The 17,992-nt window shown below is 41.5% G+C and overlaps 1 protein-coding gene across 1 annotated transcript in view; it reads left to right on the top strand.

The window, feature by feature from the left end:
- The window catches only part of tmem87a (transmembrane protein 87A), a 15,424-nt gene extending 3,553 nt beyond the window's left edge, over positions 1-11,871 (top strand). The window contains exons 5-16 of the mRNA XM_015401868.1: positions 1,364-1,547; positions 1,627-1,726; positions 2,154-2,247; positions 2,316-2,393; positions 3,403-3,511; positions 3,592-3,650; positions 3,736-3,839; positions 3,921-3,997; positions 4,520-4,578; positions 4,682-4,734; positions 4,817-4,847; positions 11,342-11,871. Of these exons, the coding sequence (XP_015257354.1) occupies positions 1,364-1,547; positions 1,627-1,726; positions 2,154-2,247; positions 2,316-2,393; positions 3,403-3,511; positions 3,592-3,650; positions 3,736-3,839; positions 3,921-3,997; positions 4,520-4,578; positions 4,682-4,734; positions 4,817-4,847; positions 11,342-11,383 (990 nt within the window). The 3' untranslated portion in view covers positions 11,384-11,871. The remainder of the gene's footprint in view (positions 1-1,363; positions 1,548-1,626; positions 1,727-2,153; positions 2,248-2,315; positions 2,394-3,402; positions 3,512-3,591; positions 3,651-3,735; positions 3,840-3,920; positions 3,998-4,519; positions 4,579-4,681; positions 4,735-4,816; positions 4,848-11,341) is intronic.
- Positions 11,872-17,992: the final 6,121 nt, after the last annotated feature.

The following is a 17,992-nucleotide window of genomic DNA, read 5'->3' as shown; positions in this document are numbered from 1 at the left end:
TTTGAAACATTAGTGCAGTGGTTTATGTTAAAATAAACCTTTGGGTTAAGTTGTCGCAAGCAGGTTTTTCTTGTGTTTCTTGTGATTTTGGTCTTAAATTTTTATTTCAAGTGGCATTAAAAAGACTTAAAAAGTTTTGAATTTAACTTGCCTTATGCTGTAGGAACCCTGTAAACAGAATCAAAACTAACCAGTGTTTCCTGAATACATCCAAATAAAGAGTCATTAATCCTCATTATGACTTTTTGGTGAAACACCAACTCAGAATGCAGACACAAATAAAAACATGAATAAAGATAAAAATGTAAACGCCTCAGAACATTAAAAGTGCATAGTCACTTTACTTGAAATTGTTTTATTATCACAGCTGTAGCTCACTCTGGTTGGACTCAAAGGTTTTCCAAAAGATTCCTGTGTCCTGTTGGCACATTATTTGTTATTTTGTTTTTTTTTGCTCTGTCTTTTTGCTCAATTTGTTAGTAAATAAAGTCCTTAGTAGGAGCTGGGCATCTCAGAGTAACAAAGTCATCTCCATGCCTTGTATACGTTCTGCCCATCCACTGACCCCGAACCAATCAGCACAATTTATTTCATCGTGCAGGTTGGATTCATATTTACAATCACAGTGGAGGTACGATACTACTCCTGAGGGCAGGGGATCAAGGAAGTAGCCATTAGCACCTTTTAGCCAAGTGTAAAAATAATGAAGAGAAGACAAGATCCGGTTTTAAAAACAAAACAGAGGAATTTCTGTGTTACCAAAGGAACATTGTGTAGTGAAGTAGGAGCTAAAGCAGCCGAGGCGTCTGCTCTATTTAGTGGTCACCATCTGGCTTTCTGGTAACTCTGCAGTACTTCCAGAGGATGGCGCCACATCTGTTTATGTCTGGTTTTTGCACCCTGTGCTGGAAATCTATTTAGGCTCAGAAGGCACAATCTAAACACTAAGCTTTTGTGATTATAACCTTATATTTTTCAGGATTAAAGTCTCTTTTTGTACAGGCGTATAACACGACTATGCATCCCAGCTCCCTTTGCATTTTACCGTATCCAAGGAATATTTGTAGTCCCGCTTCAACAGAAGTCCAGAAGATAGAAGAAAGATGAGCATCAGCAAGGGTGGAGCCGTTCACTCTTTATTTGTAGAGTGATGGAGAAGGTCTGGACTAAAAAGAAAAGAATATGCCACTATGGTTAGGCTGATTTGGGTAAATTTGAAACGGAAACACAGCAGAGGTTTGGCAGACACTAAATCAATAGACCTCGATCCTCTAGAAGCAATCGAAGAAGGAGCAGGGCTTTGGATGTTTGGATTTACAGCTGGTTTCTCCTCCCTGAGCACTGTCCCTGCTTCTGTCTCCAGTTCTACATGGTGATGTGCATCATGTATGTGCTGATGGCCGTGCTGTGGTTGGTTCTGTCTGCTTGCTACTGGAGGAGCCTGCTCAGGATCCAGTTCTGGATCGGAGGCGTCATCTTCCTTGGGATGTTGGAGAAGGCGGTTTACTACGGCGAGTTCCAAAGCATCAGATACGAGGGTTTGTCGGGTAGGTGAGCGATTCAAGTCTTTATCCCTGCAGCTGTTATTCAGAGTAAAACCATTGAGCTGTGGGTGTCCTCCTGCAGTCCATGGGGCGGTAGTGTTTGCTGAGGTGCTGTCGGCCGTGAAGAGGACATTGGCCAGGGTTCTGGTCATCATTGCCAGTCTGGGATACGGGATCGTCAAGTGAGTAAGAGAAGAACAGTTTCTATTATTATTAGGAAGCCTTAAAATGGAGAATAATGTCCTTCACAATAAAAGCAACTAAAATAATTTCTATTCTAGTATAAGCCTAGAAAAATGGTAAATAAAAAGAAAATAAAATGTCATATATCATTGTAATTTAAAGCCTGTTTAGCTGCAGTTATGTTTCTCTTTGCAAATCTCAAATTTAGGAATAAACTGATACAGATTTTTTTTAAGGCCAATAATTTTTTTTAAGCAGATGTAACTTGTAGCACTTTTTTATGTCTGAAGTTCAAAAAGTTTAAAACAGCTGGTTGCCTTTAAAAGGATTTGTTTATGTTTCTGAATAGTGTGAAGGATTGCTGCGGAGTCAATTAGTCGATGCCATCAGCTGGTTTTCTTTAGATGGACCGTGTTTGTGTTTTAGACCCAGACTTGGCGCCTTGATGCACAGAGTCGTCGGGGTCGGCCTGCTCTACCTGCTCTTCTCCATCATCGAGGGATTGCTTCGAGTCAACACCGTGAGTCCCTGAGACCCGTGGGCTCGACTCTAGTCGGTCTCTGGTGTCTGACCTGTGTCTTCTTGCAGGATCGGGGGAACGACAACAGCAGTTTGATTGTGTGTGATGTTGTGCTAGCCTTGACTGACTCCTGTATTGTCTGGTGGATATCCTTTGAAGTTGTCCCCTGATAAAGAGCCTAAATGAAAATGGGAAATGGGGAAAAAAAAAATTTATGAGAAATCAGAATGGTTCCACTGTTTTCCGGTCAGCTAATAAGTCAAGCAGCTTTTCCTGCAGAGCTTCCTACTTGCTTTGCCCCATCCATCTTTCCTTCAGTTGGGACTGATCTTCTTGTCCCTAACCCCACAGCATAATGCTGCCACCACTGTGGGGGGCTGTGACCACTGGGAGCTAATGGGATTAAGCCTCGTCTATCATTGTTAAATGTGCTGTTGTTCGAACTTCAATTTGAAAACAGACGAAGGAATAATCTTGGAAATCCCATCCAACCAATCGCAATAACTATGCGAGCGAATCCCAGACTTAGACTTGAGATTTAGACTTTTATTGTAATTTTGTATACACAGAGTGTATACAAAACGAAATTTAATTTAATACAACTTTTTAGACACTAAATGATCATTTCCATCCTATAAAGTTTAGCAGTGATCAAATGTAAACAGTGTGGGAGAAAAAACATGGTGCAAAAAAAAAACGCACCATGGCTGGTGACTGAACACACTACTATCTCCTTCTTTATTTTTCTCTTATTCTTTCCATTTCTCCCTCTTTTCATGTCTTTCATCTTTTATTCCCAAATCTCTTCTTCTTCCACATCCTTTTCTTTCTTCAGGTTGAAGATGATGTTGCTCTTCTGGCTGCTATTCCTCTGGCTGTGCTCGACTCTGCCCTCTGCTGGTGGATATCCGCTACTGCATTTTACAAACAAATTTTGCTCCTGCCTTTTTTTCTTATTTTCAAGCTTAATCTGTTTTTATGAGTCTTGGCATGTTAATGTTCCCTGTAAGGTTTTTCTGACCAGTGTTTGACCATTTAATCCCAGCTGTATGATTTTAATTTTAGTAGTGATCAGGTAACCAAAAACAGATCGATTCCAGATCAATCTTTACCCTGAGGTCAAAATCTTCTGATGGCCCTTGACCTTTACTTCACATATTTGTGAGTTTGGCTCAGACAATGAAGCTGCTAAAGCTGAGGAGGAACGTGGTGAAGCTTTCTCTCTTTAGACACTTCAGCAACACACTCATCTTCGCCGTCATCGGTGCGTAAACGTCTTCTCCAGCTCCGTATTCTCCCCAAACCTTTTTTTGCCTTTGTAAAGATTGTCTCTGCTGCTTTCAGCCTCTGTCATCTTCATCATTTGGACTGCAAAGAACTTCACCATGTCCCAGTGTCGCTCTGTAAGAACCTTCACCTTCAGAGTCTGCCTGGCTTACTGACGAGATGCATCACAGGCTCTGATTGGATGTTCTTGTTCTTTCTCAGGACTGGAGAGAAGTGTGGATCCAGGACGCTTTCTGGCGCTTTTTGTTTTCCATCATACTGTTGGTCATCATGTTCCTTTGGCGACCATCTGCCAATAATCAGATGTAGGAGCTGTTTTTTGGGGGGGTTTCAGGGTCCATTTTTTTAGTCTGCAGTTTTAAATGAAACCAGTTTTTGATTTTCAGGTACGCCTTCAGCCCCCTGGTGGACGCAGAGAGCGAAGACGAGGAGGAGAAGGAGCCCATGATGAACGAGGCTTTTGGTCAGAAACCTTCATCGCTTTGCTTTCTTACTTTTACACTTTCCTTGCGGTCCCGCAGGATGTATTTATTTTCTGTCTTTTATGATATGAAGCTGAAATTTATAGCCAGAACCAATTTGGTAAACAAATAATGAAATCATGTACTGAGCAAGACAAGAGAGCAGAAAACAAAACTAATCATTCAAATCCTCCAGACAGATTGCAAAAAAAAAAAGTTTTGTCTCCATTTTGTTGAAGGACGTCTGATTGGCTGAAAACGAACGGTTTCATTTCCGTCTGCTTAAAATCAGATTGACTTTGTTTGAAGTCCAAATTATGTTTTCTAACATGTAAATTAGTTTCCTAAACTACAAAGGAAAACAGTTTTTGAAGCTTTTCTGGACGAATTAATCTGCTGCCTTTGCTTTTACGTAACTGCTATGAAAAAAGTAGGAAGAGTCAGAAATGAAGACAGGGTTCTGTATTACCGGTAGTCTTGGCTCATCTTCTCCTTCTCGGTATGTTGTGTTTTTCCTTTAGAAGGGATGAAGATGAGAGGAGCAAAGAACGAAACCAACGGAACGGGCAGACCCAACAAAGTGGTGAGTTTTCTAAAAAGATTGGTTGCTTTTTCTGAGAGACAAACAGCGGCTCTCAGTTTGGGTTCAAAACAAACTGATTCTACCTTTATTCTGTTGAAACAAGGACGAGGATCTGAAGTGGGTCGAGGAGAACATCCCATCGTCTATGGCAGACATGTAAGCCTCCTTTTTTAGCACAATGATCTAAATGAATAGATTCAAAAGTCAGGCTGAACGTTTCCCCCCCTGTTCCCTGCAGGGCGTTGCCCCCCCTGCTGGACTCGGATGAGGTGAGTTGCTGTTCTAATCAATAAGAGCCAGGTAGAACCTTCCTGTTTTTCAGCAACACTGGAAATGCATAGTATTCTTACCAGACCAATACTGATTGGTCAAGACCAGATTCCACTGGTTCCTTTCCAACCACAATCCTGTGCTTCAAAGGTCAGTGGGAAGAACCAAATCTTCATGGAAGGTCAGGACCCCCACAGGGGTCACAACATAGTTTCTTACAATCATTTAGAGCAGATCCCTGAGGAATATGGAGGGCAGAATATATGTAATGAAACACATATAATACATATAAAACAATGTTTATTTTTCTTAGACATGATTCACATAATAAAGGCTATTACATTTAAACATACAATAATTCACTTTCCATTTAAAAAAATAACCAATTAACATTGATAAGTCATTGAATTGAGGCACCCTGGTTTTAGAAGCATTTCTAAGGCGTTTCCTGCCAGGTCTCTGCAAATCTGTACAATCCAAAGAGATCCATCCATCCATTTTCCTTCACCCTTATCCTAAGCGGGGTCGCGAGGGGTGCTGGTGCCTATCTCCAGCTGTCAATGGGTGAGAGGCGGGGTCCACCCTGGACAGGTTGCCAGTCCATCGCAGGGCAACACAGAGACAAATAGGACAAACACTCACACCTAAGGAGAATTTAGGGAAGCCAGTTAACCAAACAGTCATGTTTTTAGACTCTGGAAGGAAGCCAGAGTACCCAGAGAGAACCCACACATGCTCAGGGAGAACATGCAAACTTAATTCAGATAGACTCTAGGCCAGGAATCGAACCCGGAACCCTCTTGTTGCAAGGCAGCAGTGCTACCCACTGCTGGTTTTGAGCAGCCCCAAAGAGATTCAGTCCAGCTAAAAAACATGTTTAAAAAAAAACAAAAAAAAAACTCATCAATGCTAAATATCTAAACCTTTTTAAAACGAGGAAGCTTATATTTCCTTCTATAAGATGTTGATATTTTGAAACAATTTCATGATAAAAATGAACCTAATGACAAAACAATGCTTGAAAATATGGATTACAGGTACTTTAGCTGTCATTCGTCCTGAAGTTCAATGCAGTCATTTCATGAGGAAAAACCTGCATTAGTTGGATCTTTATATTTAACGGTATCAGTTCCTTATAATTGTTTTAGTCAAAGTGTTATGAATTGTTTTTAAAGGTCCAAAGAGCCACAGGTTGCAGACCCCTAATCTAGATGGCCAGTGCAGTGGGCCGATTGAGTCCTGACTTAAGACCAGATGCAGTTGTCTTCAGTCGGCTCTGGTGGGACCATCTGTGTGCAAACCGGCTTTTTATCATCTACTCTACAAGTGTGATGTTTATGAGAGAAGAAGAAGAATGTCCCAAATGCCCAGAAAACACCTGGAAGAAGCAGGATTTGTCACAGATGGTCATTACTGCTTCGCATGTCTGAACACATGTTCTCCACATTGGAACACGGTGGTGGCAGCACTATGCTTTGGGGAGTAGGTCAGAGTTGACGGCAGGGTAGATGGAGCTAATTTGAGGAAGAGAAAAACTGTACGAGACCAGAGAGAGAGGTGGAGGTTCTCTGTCTAGAAGGAAAGCACCCTGAACTTCCAGTCAGACGTTTGCATCAGAGCTGATTAATGGACTAGTCAATGTACAGACATCATCTGAGACCAGACCTCAGAACTGGTTTCCTCAGATGTTCTCCTTCCTGTCTGAATCATCTGGAGATCATCTTTAAAAATATTTAAATCTGATAGAGATGTACAGCTGGACCTCTTCCAAGAGGTCTGCAGACTCCACACTTCTTGGTTTATTTCTGCATTTCAAACTGTAGTTCCCTTCAGCTTCCCCTCATTAAGAGATTAAAATGGATTTTAAAATGGACCTCCAGAACGAAGACGATCAGCCGAAGCAGTTTCAGTTCCAGATTAGTGGAGTTCTGCCTCTGAGCAGCAGGGGGCGCCAAGCGCCCAGAAGTGTCACCATGGTTACATCATGCTGTTGTTTATTCTCCCTGTTGTTGTCATGGCTACCAGAACAATGTGACGACAGCAGACTTGTGTTGCTGCAGCCATCATTAATCGGACTGAGAGCTAGAATCAGAACCGGGTTGATTATTGATCCAGTAAATCCTGCTGCCTTCAGAACATGTCCTGTTTTTTATGTTTGGATTTTAGTTCCTCCCAGACCATTTTCCAGTCAGATTGGATGTTTGTGACGGAGTAATGCTCTAATCTGCAGAGAGCCTCCAATGTGAAATCAGCTGCTTACGTAAGCTGCTGTTTGAGCCGACGTCTAACTGCTCTGAAAATATGAAGTCTGTCATGAGGAGGAGACCGTTCAGGTGGAGAGCTTATCGTCACGCTGTCCATCAACAACAGAACAAACCGTATATTAAAACTCACTGATGAATTTAGAGGGATTGCTTTTCTCAGGTTTCTGGTAGATTAAGCATCACGTTCCTGGGAATGAGCTAGATGAAGATAGAACCTGAGTTTTAAACTGTCCATTTAATTACAAATGATGTCATCGATCCTGATCGACAAAAGCAGAATGTTTCCTTCCTCCTCCTGCTGCCTGGAGCTTCATCTCTGTTTTGTCTGAAAAAATGAATCCCTTTATCCTGGATTTACAGCCTGACAGACACCAAGCGCCTGTGCTGCTTGGTTTCTCCTTCTTTGTGAACCTTTTTGTTTTGTAAAACCTCTTCAGTTGATCAGATACAAATACGGCTCATACAGAGTCTGTCCTCACAGCTTCCAACCTGCTCATTGTTGCTGGATATTCACCAGATGATCATTTGAGTCCTCATTGCTTTCTAATAATCCCATTATGAAAAACATGCAGTAATTATCAGGCCTTAATTTCATTCCTTTCATTGATCTGAGTGTGTGGATTCCTCATTAGTAATCTGGTGGGAACAGTGCTGGGAATGTTACTTTTGAGGAGTTACTAGTTAAAGCTACATGTTAATTATCCCAAAAAGCAACTCGGTTACTTAGTCAGTTACTGCATGACCAAGGTAACTATGTAGATGCATATTAACAATCAAAGGTTGGTGAATTTGTAACACTTTCATTTTATCATAACTTAACTTAGTTTAATTTAATCAAATATTAAAATTTTAATATTTAATCTATTTATGAATGAAAATGAGTAAAAATGTATTTCTGTATAATTCATCAAGAAGCTTCAAAAAGGAAATAAATACACTGTGTGCAGAATTATTAGGCAAATAAGTATTTGACCACATCATCCTTTTCATACATGTTGTCCTACTCCAAGCTGTATAGGCTTGAAAGCCAACTACCAATTAAGTAAATCAGGTGGGTGCATCTCTGTAATGAGAAGGGGTGTGGCCTAATGACATCAATACCCTATGTAAGGTGTGCTTAATTATTAGGCAACTTCCTTTCCATTGGCGAAATGGGTCTAAAAAGAGATTTGACAGACTCTGAAAAGTCAAAAATTGTCAGATGTCTCTCACAGGGGTGCAGCAGTTTGAAAATTCCCAAGTTTTTGCAGCGAGATCATCGAACAATCAAGCGGTTCACGGCAAATAGCTGACAGCGGCGCAAGAAGCACTTTGAAAAGAGAAGACGCAAAATAGCTCCATGAATTGAGAAGGATCAAGCATGAAGCTGCCAGGAAGCCATTAGCCATCAGTTGTGCCATATTTCAGAGCTGCAACATGTCTGGAGTGCCAAGAAGCACAAGGTGTCAATAGGCTCTATGCACAGCTCCACTACTTCCTGAATTTAAGGCAGCTCCTTTGTTTCTTTTCTTTCATTATTGGATGCACTGATTAATCCAGGTGTGTATGACCTAAGTAACTGGCCAGACACACCTGGATTAATCAGTTCGTCCAGTAATGAAAGACAGGAAACAAAGGAGCTGCCTTAAATTCAGGAAGTAGTGGAGCTGTGCATAGAGCCCATACTCAGGGACCTGGCCAAGTTAGGAAAGCCGAAAAAAGGCCACCTTTGAACAAGACACGCAAGACGAAACGTCAACATTGGGCCAAGAAATATCTGAAGACTGATTTCTCCAAGGTGTTTTGGTTTGATGAAATAAGAGTGAGTCTTGAGGGGCCAGATGGATGGGCACCAGGCTGGATCAGTAAAGGGCACCAAGTTCCTAATCGACTCAGACGCCAGCAAGGTGGAGGTGGGATACTGGTATGGGCTGGTATCATCAAAGATGAGCTTGTGGGACCTTTTCTGGTTGATGATGGAGTCAAGATCAACTCCCAGACTTACTGCCAGTTGCTGGAAGACACCTTCTTCAAACACAAGAAGTCACCATCATTCAAGAAAAACATGATATTCATGCAGGACAATGCTCAGTCACATGCATCAAAATACACCACAGCGTGGCTGGCTAGAAAAGGTCTATGATATGGCCCCCTTGTTCACCTGAATTGAACCCTATGGAGAACCTGTGGTCCTTTATGAAATGTGAGATCTAAAGGGAGGGAAACAGTCCACCTCTCTGAACAGTGTCTGGGAGGCTATGGTGGCTGCTGTACCCAATGTGGATCGCAAATGGATGAAGACGCTGACAGAATCTATGGATGGAAGGCTTTTGAGCGTGATGGTGAAGAAAGGCGGCTTTATTGGTCACTGATTTGTTTGTTTTGTTTTGTTTTTGAATGTCGTAAATGTTTATTTCTGAATTTTGAGTTATATTGGTTTACCTGGTGAATATTTGGCCATATATATATATATATATATATATATTTTATTTTATTTTTTTTTATTACGTTGCCTAATTCTGCACAGTAATATTTACCCGCACACACAGACATCCTTATAAAATGGCCAAATCTAAAAACAAAACACACAACTTCCAAAAATATGAAACTTTGATATTAAGGAGTCTTTTGGGTTGTTCGAGAACACAAAATTGGCCCAATAATGAAATTAATAATACAACTTGCCTAATAATTCTGGCCACCGTGTATTTGATGACTATTATATTAACAGCAAGTAAGAAAATAGTCATCACAAGACAAACCAACTTTAGACGACTGGAAAGATATAACATATAAAATGGAAAGAATAACTGCCTCTCTCAATCACAAGGCTGAGCAATTCTGTCACTGGTGGCAGATTTGGGCAGACTATGTAAAACTTAAAAGTTCTGATTTCAGTTTTAGAGACCTAACTTGATTAAATTTCCTTGAAAATCCACTCTTCTATGAGAGCAATATTTCATAATTATTTTATACTGTTACAATACAATGGCCTACTTGTCCTACTTATTTAAAATGTTATAATTAATCTTGTGATGTAGAAGCCTAAGTTTTTGTAAATGATACTTTCTTAAGAATCAATAAAGATAAAAAAAAGTAAATATCAAAAACAAATTATGCAATGTGTTGTGAGGTTAAGACACCAGTAAGTTATATATAATTATATATATATTTTTTTCAATTAAGTGGATGCTAACTGAAAGTAATAGTCTGTCCCCCTCTATAATAACAGTAATTATTTAGTGATAGTAATCACATTTATTTATTTTTTTTAATGATATCTTTCTGCCAAATGTGCCCTCAGTGTTTAACCCATTCCTGATGGAGCAGTTTGCCAACTGCATTCTGGGGCCATAGGTCCCAGTCTGGGTTTTGAACCGGCGAACTTATGTGAATGCCCTGCTCTCTGACCCATGGCCAGCATTATCCAGCTTTATTTATTTAACACTACATCACATAAGATGTCTGAGAACTGGTCTAAAAGCTGATAATAAGGGTCAGATGGAAGGTAAAGTTATTTTATTACTAACTGCTAAAGGTTAAATGTGCAAAGAATTGCAGCTATTAATAATTGGCTTTGGACAATCCTTAAACTGGACTAAAAGAATAAACCTGAGTTTTGAACTAATTTTAATTGAATTTATTACTTTATTTTTCTTCCTCCTCAAACTCAACATTAATTTTTTTCTTACACTTTTGTTCAGTTAATCTGTTTCTCTGACTCTAGGCTTAAATACTGTTGATCAATACTAAAGCAAATTTGGTTGTAAAGGTTTCATCTCCACTGTTCTGGGCTAGAGAAGCTTGGAAGCTGGACCAAAAAAGTTAAAAACAGAACACTGGACTTTGTTTCCAAGTTTAATGATGTTTCGCTTCCCATCCAGGAAGCTTTTTCAATTCAAATGTCAGAAATAGTGTTGAGTTTGACGCTTTATACGGTAGCCCAACAAAGCCTTGTTTTTGTGTAGAAAACATGCAAATTGCAACGGACGAACGGGTCTACCCCTTTGGAATGGAGGTTATTTTGCTTCTTCTGTTAGCCTGCAATGCCCCATACCCGTCTATGTCTCTGAAAGGGAGTCGTTTAAGAAAATTGTTGTCCTGGCTTAATAGGGTGTGGTCTTCTGTTCCCCTGTAAAGAGGTTGGGTTTGCGATGATAAGGAAAGGATCAACTTAATTGCTGCTTTTGAAAAGTCCACCCCCTCTGTTGCTGGAATGAACCATCTGAACGTTGCTTTCTCTGTTTCAGGAAACTCAAACAACCAAGTTCGAGATGTCCAAGATGGAGTGAAGTTGGAAGGGGGCTCATGGTGTGGAAAAAGAGAGAGCGGGTTTCATCAAGTGAAGAAGGAAAGATGAACCGGGGGATGAATGAGAAACAGAGTGATTTTTTTTTTAAGGCAGAAATATCCGTGTGTGGTTCAGCTCCTGGATTTATGAGCTTCATAAGCCTTCATCGTCCAGATACCGGGAGCTGAATCGTCCACAGCTGTACACAAGGATCCCTTTATTTTTTATTTTTATTGCCTGTTTGTATTTATATTGTATGGTTCGCCTCTCTGTATTTACAGTATATTTAAACGAATCTGTTTTCTGCAGCACCGCCCTGCTGGATGTTTGCTGGTCAGGGTTTGTTTTATGGTCACATTAAAGAGTCTGTGTGTCTGGATATTTTTCAACCTGTAAAGCCAAAGGGATGAATCGGAGAGAAAATGTGGATGAATAATTCAGTTTTGTTTTGCAGTTTCAGCCAATAAAGCTTTTCACCTTCACATGATTTTTGCTGCAACTCATTCACTTCATGCCTGACTTGTAGATTCTGTACGCTAAATGGGCCTGATTGTTTTAACCAGTATGCTGCTGACGATTCTCAGTCATCATGGTCATAGTCATTCCAAAATAGTAAAAAACCAATCCACTGGACTTTGTTTCAAAGTTCCAAGACTTGAGATGTGCTTGGGAGAGGGAGCATTTCAGACCCCAACCAGAAAAAAGAAAACGGTCCCAATCACGCCTTCCCACCCTAGTGCCCCCATGCACACCACACAGTCTCTGGAAAGATGAGCAGAAACCCCCCCCCCAAAAAACGCAGATGCACATTCACACGACACTCGCATCCAATAATTCCAGGACCAAGGATTCGGCGGCACTGGTGGACGGTCTTGGGATTATCGGATGACTCAATAAGTCAACCTAAAATCCAGATCAGGATACACTAACCCATCTCCTTCCTGCCTCGGGCCTGGCCCCCGACCCCGCACCCGATAAGCCCCCCCGGGATCGGGGCCCACACACCCCGCCCAGGCTACCCAACCAGAGCGTCCCCGCCCCCCCAATCCTGCCCATCAAAAAAAGAGGACGGCATGGACCAGGACCAAGACAGGGTGCCAGACCCACAGCCCTTCTAACATCCACATCCCACCACCACACACCCCCCACCGGAAATGTAATCCCTCATTAAACATTAAACCACTCACCAAACAAGCAACAAAAGACTTCCAGGCCGGGATCATTCCCACTCCCCCTCCCTCCCCTTCCCTGACTAGCAGGGTAGAGTACAAACCCCTGAGGGGGTAAGCATCTGCCATAAGGTGTTAATGTCCTTGTCCCCCACACTCCCCACAGAACCCTAACCCCCTACACCCTGCCGGGGCACGTGCCCCAGGGACCCCAGACCCCTGGACCCACCCAGCGGCAGCACAGCTACCAGGCAAGTAACCCACGTCCGCCACCACAATACCCCCGCGAGAGCACCGCAAGCGGCCGCTGTAGTATGCACTGACGTGACCCCAGGGCCCAAGGACCCCCGAACCAGCCCCCACGCCCTGTAGGACGCGCACCACAGCCCCCCACTACACTAATTGACGGAGCCGATCAATTGAGTCCAGAGAGGTCGAAGGATGCAGATGCTGTCTCAAGATTAATATGATCCAACAACAGATCTCTAAACTGATTGATGCTGAGTTTTTCCTTACTTTTCCAATTCATGAGGATACTTTGCAATACATAATGCATTGAAGGCCATGCAAACAGATTTTTTTCCCAGAGAGCTTCCCTCAAAATTACCCATCAAGCAAACTGAAGGGGAAGGTGAAATTATACAACCCAGGCACAGTGATAAGTCCTTACATACCTGTACCCAGAACCTCTGAACTGGCGTACATAACCATAACGCGTGAATATAATTATCAAGATGATTGCCTGTGCACTGTGGACAGATGTTAGTGTGCAAAACCCATCGTGAATAATCTTTGACCTGTATAGTGCACTCTGGAGGATTTTGTATTGTATTAGTTGTAAATTGGAGTTTCTAGTCATGTTTAAATTTCTTAGACATATCTGAGCCCAGATGTTTTGTTCAAAACTGATTGATAGATCCTCCTCCCATTTCATAGTAGGAAGAGATTTTGTATCATCCAGTTTAGTAAGTATGCTGTATAATTTAGACAGTAGTTGGGGGGGGGGGGTTAACTCTAGGAACTCTGATATATTAGTTGGAATTTGTAAACCTCCATCAATATGCTTACATTTGTTTCTAATTATAGATTTAATTTGTTCATATTCTAAGAATTTATTTTTGTTAATGCCATATTGCAAATTTAATCTAGCAAATGTGATCAACTCTGTTCCTTCAAATAAATGATCCAGATATGTAATACCTTTATTCTTCCAGTACAGAAGGTTTATCATATTATTGTTTTGTAGAATGTCAGGGTTATTCCAGATGGGTGTACGACTGCACGGGATTAGTGATGACTTCGTCATTTAAAGAAATTCCCACCATGCTGTCAGAGAAGAGCTGATGTTAATATTTTTAAAACATGGGTGCCGCTTGATATTAGAGCTAATAAATGGCAAATCTGAAATTATGATATTACTGCATATTTCCTGTTTTGCGTCTATCCAGGGCTAATCTAAGGTATTATGTTTTTTCCATTTAGAAATATATTGTAGTCTATTTGCTAAGTAGTAGTTTTGGAAGTTAGGTATATCTAGTCCCCCTCTGTCTTTGGTTTTCTGTTGTGTCTTTAAACTGATACGAAGAAAGACATTTAGAGATGGAAGAATCTAAAGATTTAAACCAGTCAGGTGATGGTTTATTGGGATAATTGAAAATAGGTAGTTAATTCTAGGTGTATGTCTTCTTTAGCAAACAAACGTAGACAGATTTATTTAGTCATTTTGTATACACAAGTGTATACAAAAGGAAATTTCATTTAAAACAGCTCTAGACAATTTCAAGTCAAGCATTGAAAACAGTTATAAAAACAGAAAAAAAAATAGTAATATCAACAAATTACTGTATATTTACAGTTCTTTTTTATTTTTATTTTTAAATAAAGATCCTAACTATCCGACTGATTATCTCCTGAACTTGTCTGTTCTGCCGGTACCTTTTAATCTGAGAGAGTAGTGTAAACATGGCAGCCTGTCTGAACTGTTTTTATTCATGACACTTGCAGGTCATCTGCTCTTTCTTTCTCTGTCCACTTCGTCTGATGCAAACCAACATGTCCTCCACCTGTAGCTCCACAAGGAACCACTGAAACGAGCAGAAGTGACCTGATAACCAGCCAGCATCATCCATTGACGCATCCTGACACCACAGAGCATCGTTTTTTCTGTCTGACTGTGTGTTCTGCAGCATTACGGCTGTAATAACATAATCCCAGAGATTTGGTCTGACGGGAAGACAGTATGCTGCAGATTTGAGCTGACAGCCTGGAATTATCGTTACCACACACTCTACAGATGTTAGATGTCGGCTGGAATTGCAGTCGAGTGTCTGAACCTTAAGGTTAGGAACCCTATGAGCGCCATCTTTGTGTTTGGCTCATTTTTATTATTATCATAATTTATATAGAAAATCCGATCCAGAATAACTGATGAGGATGAAACTGGACTGAGGGAGAAGGATTTATCCTCATTTCAGAGGACAGTGCTGTTATCCTTTGGTTGACCTTTGGTTGGCCCTCTGTCTGAGCCAGGTCTCCTTTAATTATCTCTGGTGTTCTGGACCCTTCTGGGAATGTCCTTGCTCATTTTAAGGACAAGTTTGAGCTAGAAAGTGGCATATAACCGCCTACTGATGAGTTGTCGCACGACCAGGTCACTCCTTTTTGATGGAGAAAACCCCAACCTAGCTCTATGTAAAGAAAGTAATCTCCCCCTTTGCCAATTCACAGATAAACCATAGTAAACCACATTTTTACAATGAAACGGAGTTCAACCTGCCAGGACTGTATAGCCTGATAAACCAGACTATATGTGAGATTAAATGTGTATTTTAGTCTGGCCCCGATGAATGAGACATCGGAAGATTGTTAATGAGAACAACCCGTTGTCTTTCAAAACATGTCTGTGCTTATTGGCCCATGCTCTAAACCAGGGATGTCAAACTGGTTCCAGAAAGGGCCGTGTGGCTGCAGGTCTTCTTTCCAACCAAGCAATATCACACCAGACTCCAGTCATCTCATCAAGTCATCTTGTTCAGATTGGACTCACACGGCCCTTTCTGGAACCGGTTTGACACCTGTGCTCTAAACCATTGAGCCCAACTGACTATGGCGTAGTAAGTGTGACAGAAAGCTGGTGGCTGAGTGTAAACAAACAACTTGTCGGTAAGACAGCAAATACGTCCTTCTTAAAAATGAATGAGCGTAGAGCCTCTTCCTGCTCACGTTCAAACGAAAACCCCAAGTCTAATCCTTCCAGAACGGATTTCAAAGCTGAGTCAAACGTGAAAAGTTCAATAGTTGTTGCTATCTTGCTTGTTGTGCTTTCTCCAGCGTCATGCAGCTTTGTCGTCACGCCCTCAAAACCCCGCCCGCTTTGCATCCAGAAATTTAAAACACATCTCTGCGTTGTGATTGGCCGGCCAGTTTTAGGGCTTGGGGCATTGATCAAGGCTAGGCCACTCGCAGGTAAAAATTATTTTGGCCGCTGGCGGGTAGGGCTAGTTTACTAGGCTAAGGACTGTAGGTCCGGAAATATCTTGAACAGGATATGTCTAGTAATAGGACGCAGGCTGAAAGATCTCAAAAAGCTCCACATCATCGCTCCATCTCTAGAAATGTAAAAACAATGAATGAATAATAACTTAAAAGTCTGCTTTTGGTATTTGCTTATAAAGATTTTTAATAAGATTTTTATGTCTGAGACACCAAGGGAAAAACGTAAAAAAAAAAATATTTTCATTTTTAGATGTAATTTGATTTTATTGAACAAACCAAGTTTATGTAATGCTCACTAGAAAGTAAAAGTAAAAAAAAAATGTTTTCAATTTTTTTGAATGGTAAACAAGCAACAATAAAATGACAAATGAGCAAAGGAGAGCATTTATCAGAGGAGCAGCCAAGGCGCCCAGGGTAACCGGAGAACCTCTAGAGAAACAGCTCAGATGGGACAACTCTCTACTGTGGATTCCATAAATAAAGATGTCTCCATGCAGGTTGTGTCTCCTACGAACTACATAGAAAATACAATGAACACTATTGAATGAAGTGACCTGGTCAGAGGACACCAAAGAACATGTTTTTAAAGTCCAGAAGTCACCCTGAACATACTACACTGTCCAACTATCTCAAACAATAATTAGATTAGACTACTACAGAACTGGCAGCTCTTCACCTTGTGGATTTGACATAGAATGAGGATTTATCTAGAATAGGTTGTTCAGCCTACATCTGCTCTTCTTCAGTGGTGTATTTTCCAGTAATTCCAATTTTAAGGAATGGTTCAGATTTCTTGACATATTTATATGTCATCATGAACTTTGTGGACTGGTGTGAGAAGAACCACCTGTGTCATAACACCAGTAAGCCCGAAGACATGGTGATCGACTTCATGAGAAGACCCCACCTCACTCCCTCGTGAACATCCAGGGGCAGGACATAGAAATTGTGGAGAGTTTCAAATACCTGGGTGTTCACTTCAATGAGAAACTGTACTGGACACCAACGCCCTATAGAAGATGGGCCAGAGCCGGCTCTACCTCCTGAAGAGACTGAGATCCTCTCAGGGGCCAGCTGATTCCTTTGGAGTCCTCAGTGGAGGAAGTGGCTGAGAGGAGGGTGCTGTCCAAGCTCCCATTTTTTTTTTTTTTTGAGTTTTTACGCCATTAGTGGCTAGTTTTTCTGATAGTAAAGGGAGTATGAGAGAGGGGGACAGAAATGCTGCAAAGGACCACAGGTCGGATTCAAACCTGGGTCGGCTGCAAGGAATAAGGTCTCTGAACATGAGTCATGCGCCTATCCAAGCTCACATCGATAATGGACAACACCTTTCACCAACAGCACCAGAGTGTAGAGGAGCTGAGCAGCTGCTTTAGTGAAAGACTTGTTTGTAAAAAGAAGCGCTACTGCACGTCATTCATCCCTGTTGCCACCAGACACAAAAATGGGACAATACAATGACAATAACTTGTGCAATGTGTAATGTGCTATTACTATTTAATACCCTGTGAAATAACCTTTTTCTTTACATTTGGTACCCAGTGCAATAACTATATAGATAAATTTCACCCATCCATCCAATTTCTTCCGCTTTATCCAGTGCCAGGTCGCAGAGGCAGCAATCTAAGCAGAGATGCCCAGACTTCTCGATTCACACACATCTCCTCCAGCGGTTCTGAGGGGACCCGTGGAGACACCTGGCCAGCTCAAAGACATAGTCCTTCCAGTATGTCCTGGGCCTTCCAAGAGGCCACCAAAAACTCTCCACCGACCGGAAGAGAGGAGTCCGGTGGAGAACCATGGCCTCAGATTTGCAGGTGCTGATCCCCATCCCGGCTGCTTCACACTCGTCTGCAAACCGCCCCAGTGCACGCCAAAGATCTTGGTTTGATGAGGCCAGCAGGACAACATCCTCTGCAAACAGCAGAGATGGTATCCTGAGGTTC

The sequence above is a fragment of the Cyprinodon variegatus genome, unplaced genomic scaffold (genome assembly GCF_000732505.1).
Source record: "Cyprinodon variegatus isolate N-32 unplaced genomic scaffold, C_variegatus-1.0 Scaffold1269, whole genome shotgun sequence".
Taxonomy (NCBI): Eukaryota; Metazoa; Chordata; class Actinopteri; order Cyprinodontiformes; family Cyprinodontidae; genus Cyprinodon; species Cyprinodon variegatus.
This window is presented reverse-complemented; position numbering and strand designations above follow the sequence as displayed.